This window comes from Pantherophis guttatus, chromosome 4 (assembly GCF_059756535.1).
Source record: "Pantherophis guttatus breed Tessera chromosome 4, ASM5975653v1, whole genome shotgun sequence".
In the NCBI taxonomy this organism is placed as follows: Eukaryota; Metazoa; Chordata; class Lepidosauria; order Squamata; family Colubridae; genus Pantherophis; species Pantherophis guttatus.
The window spans coordinates 38,790,072-38,802,140 of record NC_142066.1 but is presented as its reverse complement, the minus strand read 5'-3'; the positions used below and the strand labels follow the sequence as shown (position 1 = coordinate 38,802,140).

Sequence of the window (12,069 nt, the reverse complement as noted above, 5' to 3'; positions counted from 1 at the left end):
TATTCAGCAATTACTGTAAAATGGTTTAGATCTTGAGTATTGTTATAACGAAGGGCCATGAATGGGATGAAAGAAGTATTTCAGGAAACTGAAATACTCTTTGCAATATAAACATACATGCAGTTTTAATCAATAAACAAATGTTGCTTCCTTTAAAAGTTTCAAGGATGACATATGATCCAAGATTGAACATTTCCTTTGCAGTATAGTGACCGAGAACTACCAGCACATGTTGGCTTTGATATTTGCTGTGAAAGAAATCAATGGAAATGCCCAAATGTTACCCAATGTTACCCTGGGATTTAATATTTATGATAGTCACCTGAATATAAAGTGGACTTACCATGCAGCAATGCAATTGATTGCTCCAAATAGCAAACTTTTGCCCAACTACAAGTGCATAATTCAAGACAATCTTTATGCAGTTATTGAAGAATTGATCTCAGATATCATACATCAGTTTCCAATTCTTGTGAGTCTTTATAAAATTCCACAGGTAAGTTTCTATCTGTCCCTTTCTCCTATGCTTATGCCTATATTTATGTATGTTGCATTTATTGTGGCTAATCTGCTGATAGATTCACAATTTAAAATTGGTGAAAATTCAATTCCTAAACTAGGACCTAAAAATTATTAAGGTAGCCTCTAAGAATTTAGGCAGTTTCAAGTAGGGAATATATATATCTATAAAGGTATATATTAAAATCTTTATGGTTATGGTGGGACACTTATCAATAATAAATTGTATTCCAATATCTTTCCTGAACTATTTTGTGCTTTTTAATAATTTAATAAGATAGCTAGTTCAGCCTTTGTTTTTTCAAGTGATTTTAAATTATCCATATAGAGTAAATATGAATTTTTTATTCTTATTTGGCCAATTCAAATTCATGGTTTGTCTTGGTCAAAATTATTGTCAGCAGGGCCATTGATAATATAAAGAGTAAAGGCAGAAAATGATTCACCCTGGAAAATTCCATGTTTGATTTCAACTTCTCCTAACTCTTCTCCATTAGCCATTATATTTGTTCACCAAAACTTCACTGAAGTATCCATAAACTTCCCAATGTTTCTGCTGTTTCAAAAAATATTAAGACATTCCAATTATGTGAAACAGAATCAAATGCCTTTTTATACTCCATCCAAGTCATAAACATGTTTGTTCTTTTTTGATTTTTTAAAAAATCAATTTGTCAATCAACAACTAATGCTTCATTCCTCTTAAATTTTTGCAGTACTCTTTTTGTTCAAAAGAAGATAAATAATTTCTTTTCAAATAACATTTGAATTTGCATTTGCAATTACACTAATATGTAGTTCATATCTTATTGGAAAGACATTCCTAATTCAGATGAAGGAGAAGGGAAATGAGCCTAGAGATTAACTGAATTAGACATGTCCTTCCAGTTGTTAGCCATTTTTCATTCAGACTTTCATTATAAATAAAGTTTCATTTTAAAACCTTATTTATTTGATCTGCCAACCTCAAACATAGATTTGTCAATCATTTTAGTGAGAATCGATGAATTGCATCTGGTGCAGGAGACTTCAATTTTTTATTTTCTCTGATTCCTTTTTTACCATGTCCACAGTTATTCTAATATCTTCCATACTAAGTACTTTCATAGCATTTTTATCTTGCTTAATCCATGTTGCATTCCTTTTTTTTTTTACTTCTATTGTTTTCTCCACAAACTGCTACAAAATTTTAAGATCTCTTCTTTGACAGGGTTTTCATTATTTATGGTCAGTTCTTTCTTATTTTCAAGGGATTTGTATAATTGATACTGATTTGTTCTAAATTTCAAATTTGCTGTAATTGAATTATTTGATTGTAATATATCTTGATCCTCTTTGCAATAGCCATGACTCTTTATTTCAATTGTTCTACAGCCTTTGCGATTCCTTTAATCTTCAGGTTGTGCTACACACAGAAAGACTAATTTTGATTTTGTTATTTTTCAAGTTTTCTTACCTCAAATTCCTCAAATCTGTGCTAACTTTATTTAACTTTAATTCCAGCAGCATTTTCCATTTAGATTTTCCTTTCTTAATTGCTTAATTCTGTTGTATTTTAAGGCACATTTTTCAATGGTTACATAGATTCGCTTGTTTGGGCCAATGCTGCAATTAAAATAATTTTAACAGCTTAATTAATGTTCTTCAAAGTTTTAGCCAAAGGTTTTCTGTTACTTTAATTCAGTTTTGGCCAAAGTATTCCTTCAGCTCCCTTCATTCAGTTCTTGATTTTCCCAGCTAGTTCTTCATTAACTAATAGTCTTACAAATCTTTAGCAATTTTAGTTTCTTCATTAACATAAACTGTCTCTTCAGTTTCTAATGTTTGTGTTGACTCTGGACAATAGTATCATTACTGGTGATTCTGAATAAACCTGAAATTTAAGTTGCTTATTTTTAATTGCTTTCAGTTCAGCATTGGTAGAGACTTTGTGCTTTAAAATTAAAGCTTTTAGGTTCATTAGTCTGGGCTCATTATTATCTAAATCTAGATGTTGCTCTCTCCAAAACTGATACATTGCTATGCTTTTCCTCTTTGACAGTTTATTTGTTTTAAAGTAAACTTCTGCCTCTATTTCTGTAGGCAAAGTATCAGTTTAATATCACTATAGGGTCATAATGCATAGGGAATGGTCATTATTATGACTTACCTTGTTTTTGTTTTTTGGTCCAATCCATTCAATTTAGCTTGTGCCTGATTAATAATTCAAGTGTACATGCCACAACTAAGGCCCAAGTATTGGTAGAGTTCATGGTGTATGCTTGTAAGCATTTTAAATATTGTGGGCAAGCATTTTATCAGTCTTTAGTTTTCTGGAGTTGTCCCTTTTGCTGGGATTTTTTCAGTAAGATACATTTTGCTAATTTTTAATCGGCCATTGATGTATCCTTTACGCATTGCTTTATTAGGTTGTTTAGCTATAAATCAAATCTTTGAGTCAAAAGAGTCTTGGTAGTACAGTGGTCTAAGGCACCCTGTTATTAAGCTGGTTATTAAGACCAGCTGCCTGCAATTACTGCAGGTTCAAATCTCGCCAAGGCTCAAGGTTGACTCAACCTTCCATCCTTTCTAAGGTAGGTAAATTGAGGACCCAGTTGTGGGGGCAATAAGCTGACTTTTTGTATAAATATACAAAAGGATGAAGGCTATTGCTGAGCACATTGTAAGCCACCCTGAGTCTCTGAAGAAGAGCGGCATATAAATCAAATTAAAAAAAAAAGCCATACAATTGATAATTTCCAGGGCATGTCCTGCTTTTAATTCTTCTCACTCAATTTGTATTAATTTCTGCTATTATTAGTTCTTCCATTTGATTTTTACTAAATTCTTCCTTCAATTCTTTTATCCATTCATTATTTTCCAAAACATTGTTTTATTTAGTTTTTGTTTTTCCATTTTCAGAATTTCTCTTGTTTAATTGAAATAGCTGATTTTGATTAAAATGGATGATTTATGCCTCAAAGCATTAAATTTTCCCAGCTATGTTGTGATTTATTGCTTTCCAAACTTTCTTTAACTGTTGTGGTGTTAAGCCAACATTTTTTATTATGCTTTTCTTCATCCTTACATTCTTTAACTTTTATTCTTTCATTTTCTTCATTATTCACATCTGATTTTAATTTCTTTATCTTGGCATGCAGTCTTAATTTCCACTTCAGAATTGAATATGTTTTTGATTTGGGTTTTTCAGTTGCTACCCAGTTATTCTGTAACTTATAATTTTGGTTCATTACACAGTTAGACACATGTTCAGACTGGATTCATCATTTTTGCCCACATATTGGCTCCTTTCCAAGGCCTGGTATAGGCAGATGTGGATCAGTGGAGGGTTTCAAAAATTTTTACTACTGGTTCTGTGGGTGTGGCTTGGTGGAGTGGCATGGTGGGTATGGCTTGGTGGGCATGGCAGGGGAAGGATACTGTAAAATCTCCATTCCCTCCCCAATCCAGGGGAAGGTTACTGCAAAATCCCCATTTCCTCCCAATCAGCTGGGACTTGGGAGGCAGAGAATGAATTGGGTGGAGAGGAGTCAGAATTTTTACTACCGGTTCTCCGAACTACTCAAAATTTCCACTACTGGTCCTCCAGAACTGGTCAGAACCTGCTGAAACCCACCTCTGATGTGGATGTTTGATGGTGTTACAGATATCATTATAGGATTTAAACCAGGTGTGAAATCTAAACATTTTCACTACTGGTTCTGTGGGCATGGCTTAATTAGTAGGCGTGGCTTGGTGGTCAGGTGACTGGGTGGGCGTGGCTTAGTGGTCAGGTGGTGTGGCCAAGTTGATGTCACTTCTTTGCCCTTTTTAACCTACAAAACACAACAAAACACAACTGGCTCACCCACAATGTAAAAGCAGCTGTGCTAGACCCAAGATGGCCCCTGCAACAAACAGGAACCTCACAGGCACAAAAAGCCCCCCCAAAAAACCAACTTTCACACTTTACACACACACAACACAACACAACACAACTGGCTCACCCGCAATATAAAAGCAGCTGTGCTAGACCCAAAATGGCCCCTGCAACAAGCAAGAACCTCACACAGCCACAAAAAGTCCAAAAAACCAACTTTCACACTTTACACACACAAAATTCTACATACAGCTTTGTGAGATTTTGTGTGTTTGTGTAGTTAGAGTGAAACACTACAGAAACACACAAAAGCTGCACAAATATTATTTTATTTTATTTTTATTTTTATATAAAAGCAGCTAAATTTAAAACTTCCTAAACTTTAAATGGCTAAGTCTAAAAAAGGGACAACTAAAAAAATCTCCAATTAACTATTTTTTTTAAAACTCCCAAAGGGGGGAAAAACTTATCCAATTGAAGGGACAAGGCAGGCAGGCAGATAGAGCTTCTCACCGATGAGCTTGATTGCAGGCAGGGAGATTCAGTTGCTTGCTGATGCAATGGATTGCAGGCATTACAGCAAGTGAAGCAAGGCAGGCGTTGCAACCAGCGGCTCAGGATTCAGTCGAAGAGCAAAGGTAAAGAAGTTGGAGGCTGGGGGGGAAGGGATTTTTGCTACCGGTTCTCCAAACTGTCCGCCCCATCGCTACCTACTCACCCGAGCCGGTACGAACCAGGAGCATTTCACCCCTGATTTAAACTGTTCCAATTAAAGCTGCCTTTTGCAATTGAGTTATTTTTATTATTGTTGTTTGGTGCCTTTCAGTCTGTGTAGATTCCAGATGGCTGCCTGAACATGTCCCTGCAGTTTTCCGGGCAAGATTTAAAAAGTGGTCTGTCATTGCCTCCTTCCTAAGGCTGAGAATCAGAGAGATAGAACTGGGCCAAGGTGCTTTGTGCTTAAGGCAGAACTAGAACTCCTGGCCTCCTACCTGAATCCATAAACATTACACAAAATTGTCTCTTTTGAAGTTATAATATGGCGATAATACATCTTTAAAAACAAACAAACTTTGGATTAGGGTTTTTTGTCAATCTTTGTTGTAGTAAATATTTTAACAGATATTGCTGCTCATCAAGTTCATACACAGACCAAATGTACCTAATCTTCCATTATATTTTAAACTGATTTTAAATTGGAATTTTTTAATTACGGCCAGAATATTTAATTATTTTAAACAGTTTTTAGATTTTGTATGTCTTGTTTTTTACTTTGGCTGTTCACCGCCCTGAGTCCTATATTGGAGAAGGGCGGTATAGAAATTTAAACAAATAAATATATGCTAAGGAGAAAATCTACTTTATATCCACTACACTTAACATATGGGACTTATGAATACATATCTTTAAAAACAAATCCCTGAATGAAGTTTGCCTGTCAGTAATATACAATAATAAATCATAGTTTTCTTCAATGATGTTGATGTTGATGTTGATATTAATGTTGATGAGTGGGGGAGGAGGAGGAGGATGAGGAGGAGGAGGAGAAGGTATCTTACCTTCCCAATCAAGCCTATAAAGTATAAAGTAGCCCGGTGTTTCCTGGTAGTCTCCTTTAAAGTAGATAAACTATAAAAATGATAGGTAAACATTGTTACTTTTTGAAGTCACAGAGTTATATTCAGCCATATCCTATGAGCTCTAAAATGTATCAACTTTCAAAAGAAAAAAATTGTCCTGTTTAGTTGCACATACAATATTGGAAAAAAAATCATTGTCCTGAGCAATTCCCCCCCCTTTTTTTTTGCAGCTCATGTATGGATCTGCTAGAGTTGAAGCAGGGGATGCCAATCTCCCTTCCTTCTACCAAATGGTTCCAAATGGAATTTATGAGTATAGGGGTATCCTCCACTTACTTCTACATTTCAATTGGAGATGGATTGGATTCTTGGTGGCGAATGGGATGGACTTAGATTGGTTTTTACAGATCCTGGTACCTGAGTATTCCAAAAAAGGCATTTGTTTTGCCTTCATAGAGTTATTCGACAGTTCATGTTACAATGCCAATAATGGATTTTTTTTCAACTGTATAATAGCATTTTATGTCAAAATAATGGGTAATGAAGCCAATGTCTTGATTTTTAATGGAGATACACATTCCATGATCATTTTGAGATATTTACTAAATACTGAATACAAAGAACTATTTGGAACCCAAAAAGGGAAAGTATGGATCCTGACGATTGGGATGGAGTTGAGATACTTTGCCAGTAAAAAAACCTGGGATTTGCAGGACCTCCTTGGTGCGATATCATTTACAACTCATGCCAAAGAACTGAAAGGATTCCGGCAACATATTCAGGATCTAAAGCCTTCTGTTGTAAAAGAAGATGGTTTTATCAAGGATTTCTGGACTCAAGCATTTGGATGTGCATTTCAAGATTCTGATCTGGGAGATGAGAAGGAGAATATTTGCAGTGGAGAGGAGAATTTAGAGAGTCTCCCTGAACATGTTTTTCCAAAAAGAGTAACAGGCCACAGCTATAGCATCTACAATGCTGTGTATGCTGTGGCTCATGCTCTGCAAGCCATGTATTCCTCCACATCTGGAAGAAAGTTACTGATGAAAGAAGTGGGAAAGAAGCATCATCGTCATGGCTGGCTGGTAATATTTCAGTCTGTGATATAGTCAATATATGTGTTGAAAGTTCAAATTTATGATATGCAATACATTGTCAAATCAAGGGGATAGTTGCAATAACTTTTCCCACAGTTATTGAAGTTGTATCTATTGTAAATATTGACAATAATATATGAATATCATTGACTCTAATACACAAATAACTGATTAAAGGTTAGAAACCTAATTAGAATGCCACCAATAGAAGCACAAATATTGAGTTACAGCATTATAGGAATAGAAATGAAGCAAATATCGAGCAGTCAAGAATAAATGGAATTAGTAGCAATTTTTGAAATGTAAATTTAATTTGTACAAAATAAAATCTTCAAACATTTTATGACTCAGATTTATATCACTCAAAGACATTTGGAATACTGCATTCAGTTTTGGTCACCACGATGTAAAAAAAGATGTGGAGACTCTAGAAAGAGTGCAGAGAAGAGCAACAAAGATGATTAGGGAACTGGAGGCTAAAACTTATGTTGAACGGTTGCAGGAACTGGGTATGTCTAGTTTAATGAAAAGAAGGACTAGGGGAGACATGATAGCAGAGTGCCAATGTCTCGGGGTGGCCACAAACCAGAGGGAGTGAAGCTATTCTCCAAAGCACCTGAGGGTAGGACAAGAAGCAATGGGTGGAAACTAATCAAGGAGAGAAGCAACTTAGAACTAAGGATAAGTTTCCCGACAGCTAGAACAATTAAACAGTGGAACTACTTGCCTTCAGAAGTTGTGAATGTTTCAATACTGGAAGTTTTTAAGAAAATGTTGGATAACTATTTGTATGAAGTGGTGTAGAGTTTCCTGCCTAAGCAGGGGTTTGGACTAGAAGACCTCCAAGGTCCCTTCCAACTCTTATTCTATTCTATTCTATTCTATTCTATTCTATTCTATTCTATTCTATTCTATTCTATTCTACTCTACTCTACTCTACTCTACTCTACTCTACTCTACTCTACCTACTCTACTCTAAAGATGACTCAATATGGAGTTTGTACAGCATCCACTATCTCAATATTTTCAAAAGTATTTCTTGATTAAGAGGAAAGCAAAAACACAAGCATTTTTGTTTGTATGTTTGTTTTTCATATGTTGACATTTTACTTTTGTACATCAGGGCCTCAGTAATGTGACTTACAATTCTAAATTTTTTTACTAAGAAACATTTTTTATTTTTATTTATTTATTTATTTTGTCAAGCATGTATTAGATAACATATATAAGTGTAAACATGATTATGAATACATGAAATAGATAAGAATAAAAGGGAACATTAGGACAGGGATGGTAGGTGCTTATGCACACCCCTTAAAGACCTCTTAGGAATGGAGTGAGGTTGTCAGTCGACAGTCTAAGGTTTAAGTTCTGGGAGTTTGGGGAAGTCAGGTAGTGCATTCCAGGCATTAACAACTCTGTTACTGAAGTCATGTTTTCTGCAATTAAGTTTGGCACGGTTTACCATACATTTGTATCTATTGTGGACTTGTGTATTGTTGTGGTTGAAGCTGAAATATTCATTGACAGGTAGGACATTGTAGCAGATAATTTTATGTACTACGTTTAGGTCGAACCAAAGATGGTGAAGTTCTAAATTGTCTAAGCCCAAAATTTCAAGCCTGGTGGCATAAGATATTCTGTTGTGAGCAGAAGAGTGGAGGACTCTTCTCATGAAATACCTCTGGACTCGTTCAATTGTACTAATATCCAATATGCAATGTAGGTTCCAGACAGATGAGCTGTATTCCAGAATTGATGTAGCAAAAAGTTTTGTATGCCCTAGTTTGCAGTTCAATATTACCGGAAAAGAAGCTACGCAAGATTAGGTTAACAACTCATAATGCCTTTTTGGCAATGCTGTTACAGTGAGCTCTGGCACTTAAATCATTTGAGATGAATACTCCAAGGTCCTTGACAGAGTGAGAGTCATCTATGAGATCATATCTGCCCAGCTTGTATTTTGTGTTCTGATTTTTTTTTTTTTGCAAATGTGTAAGACAGAGCATTTGTTGGTTGAGATTTGGAGTTGCCAGTTGTTTGACCATTCTGACCCATAGTCAAGGTCTTTTTGTAGGGTAGCAGTATTGTCTGTAGTGTTGAGTAGTTTTACATCATCAGCGAAGAGAACACAGTTGCTTATAATATGATCACAAAGGTCACAAAAGTATAAAGAGTGTGTATCCTAAAACGCTTCCTTGGGGGACACCACTGTTAACAGGTGCAGGGTTTGATATGGTGATCCCTATTTTGACTACTTGTTGCCTGTTTGATAGGAACACAGCTATCTACTTATGCAGGGATCCTGAAATGCCATAAGATTTTAGTTTTAGAAGTAGTTGGTTGTATACCACTGAATCAAAGGCTTTACAGAAGTCTATATAAATTGTGCCTATTGCTTTACCCTGGTCAAGATGTGAAGTCTATATGCTTTTGCAGTGTAAGAGTTGAAGATTACAGGACAATGTTTTTCTGAAGCCAAACTGCTTGTTAGAGGGTAGGTTATTTGTCTCTAAGTACAAGGTAATGGATTGATTTATGATTGATTCCATGACTTTGCAGGTGACACAACATAATGAGATTGGTCTGTAAATTTCAACTAGGGTCTTCCTTTTTGAAGATAGATATGACCATGGCTAGTGGCCATAAGTTAGGCAAGGAGCTGGTTCTGAAAGATATTTCATAGATGATGCTAAGAGGTTCTGTTATGGTGGTTGAGAGCTTTTTTAAGAAGGAGGTACATAATCCATAATACCAATAGATAGAGATGGTTTTAGGTTGTGTAATGCTTTTTCATTGACATCTAGTAGATTGTTGTAATTAATTGTGGTACAATTGGGAAATGTGGGACATGATCTGTTGCTGTTTACAAAGACTGAACTGAAGAATGTGTTGAAGAGTTTGGCCTTAACGGTTTCATCATTACAGTTTTTCCCGTTTGTCCCTTTTAGTGGTGGGATGGATCTTGAGTCTTTAAGTTTGTTGTTTACAAAATTATAGAAGGCATGGGTGGATTTTGCGCATAGTAGGTTTTCCTCTTGTTTGCTGTGATAACTGATGCATTCTGCCTTTATCTGTCGGTATAAGGATTTGTAGTGACTTTTGAAGTTAGCTATGTAGCCAGTTTTGTTTTTGCACCAAAGAGTTTTTGGGGTTTTTTTTTTACTGAAGCTTCCTTATTGTTATGGGTAATTTGTTTTTCCAGGTTTTGGGGGTTATTAGTGGTATATGCAGTTTGATGATTCTTTTGACTTCATGTAAAAAAAATGTTATAATGGTCTTCGGCAGTAATGAAGCCAGTGAACAGAGTTTGCCAATCAAGAGATGAGAGGTCGTCAGTTATGAGATCATAGTTGCCTTTTCTAAAGTTATACTTTGGGATTCCGTCATTATGATCATCTTTCTAAGGACATAAATTGAGACAAAAGTCAATTATTTATTTATTTATTTATTTATTTATTTATTTATTTATTTATATATTTATTTGTTTGTTTGTTTGTTTATTTGTCACATTTCTATGCTGCCCAACTCCCTGGGGACTCTGGGCGGCTTACAACAAAAAATAATGTGAACAATATACCATAAAAGTTGTTTTAAAAAACATTAAAAACCCATACACTCCATTCATGGCTGGATCTCGCAAGATTGCAGCAGTGAGATCAAGGGCCCCAGGCCTGCTGAAAAAGCCAGGTCTTCACTGCTTTCCAGAAGGCCAATAGGGTGGGGGCGGTCTGGACCTCAGGAGGTAATTGGTTCCAGAGAGCCAGGGCATCCACAGAGAAGGCCCTCCCCTGCGGGCCCACCAGCCGACATTATTTAGCTGATGGGACCCAGAGGAGACCAACTCTGTGGGATCTTACCGGTCATTGGGAGCTATGCGGTAGAAGGCGGTCTCGAAGATAGCCTGGCTCTAAGCCATGTAGGGCTTTAAAGGTAATAGGTTGAATTCAACAAAGGTTGAATTGTGTCTGGAGACTGATAGGGAGCCAGTGCAGCTTGCGGAGAATTGGTGTAATGTGGGTATATCTAGGTGCACCCACCATAGCTCGCGCGATTGCATTCTGGATCAACTGTAGTCTCTGAACACTTTTCAAGGGTAGCCCCATGTAGAACATGTTGCAATAATCCAACCGTGAGGTGACAAGGGCATGAGTGACTGTGAGGAGAGCCTCCTGATCTAAGTAGGGTCACAGTTGGTGTACCAGGTGAACCTGTGCAAAAGTCCCCCTAGCCACAGCTGTCAGATGTTGCTCTAATATTAGCTGTGAGTCTGGAAGGACACCCAGATTGCGAACCCATTCTGAGGGGGACAATTTCTCTCCCCCCCCCAGGACCAGAGATGGATAATCGACATAGTCTTTAGGAGGCAATACCCATAGCCATTTGGTCTTGTCTGGGTTAAATCTGAGCCTGTTGACTCCAATCCAGATCCTCACAGCCTCCAGGCACCGGCACATCACATCCACTGCATCACTGAACTGATGTGGAGTGGAGATATACAGCTGGGTATCATCAGCATATTGCTGATATCCCGCCCCGTATCGTCAGATGATTTCACCCACGGTTTCATGTAGATGTTAAATAGGAGGGGAGAGAGGACTGAGCCCTGAGGCACCCCGCAAACAAGGGGCCTAGGGGTCGACCTCTGTCCTCCTACTAATACCGACTGTGACCGACCAGAGAGATAGAAATAGAACCACTATAACATGGTGCCTCCCACTCCAAACTCCCTTAGTCGTCCCAGAAGGATACCATGTCAATGGTATCAAAAGCTGCTGTGAGGTCAAGATAGAGGAATGACCCCCATCTCGGGCTCGCCAGAGATCATCCATCAGTGTGACCAAGGCAGTTTCCATGCTATAGCTAGGCCTGAAGCCAGACTGAAAAGGGTCTAGATAATCTGTTTCATCCAATGACTGCAGGAGCTGAAGTGCCATCCTTTTCTCTACAACCTTTCCCACAAAGGGTAGGTTGGAGACTGGCCGAAAGTTCTTTAATTCTCCAGGATCCAGGG

General features: G+C 37.1%; 1 protein-coding gene across 1 annotated transcript; it reads left to right on the top strand.

The window, feature by feature from the left end:
- Positions 1–229: 229 nt before the first annotated feature.
- On the top strand, positions 230–7,067 carry LOC117668920 (vomeronasal type-2 receptor 26-like). Its single transcript, XM_087893647.1, has 2 exons — positions 230–496; positions 6,189–7,067. The coding sequence occupies exons 1-2, from the start codon at positions 230–232 to the stop codon at positions 7,065–7,067; spliced, it is 1,146 nt and encodes a 381-aa protein (XP_087749773.1).
- The last annotated feature ends 5,002 nt before the right edge of the window (positions 7,068–12,069 follow it).

Coding starts and splice junctions, on each gene's coding strand:
- LOC117668920 (XM_087893647.1), top strand. CDS start 230: ATGTTGGCTTTGATATTTGCTGTGAAAGAAATCAATGGAAATGCCCAA. Junction 497..6,188: donor GTCTTTATAAAATTCCACAG/GTAAGTTTCTAT, acceptor TTTTTTTTGCAG/CTCATGTATGGATCTGCTAG.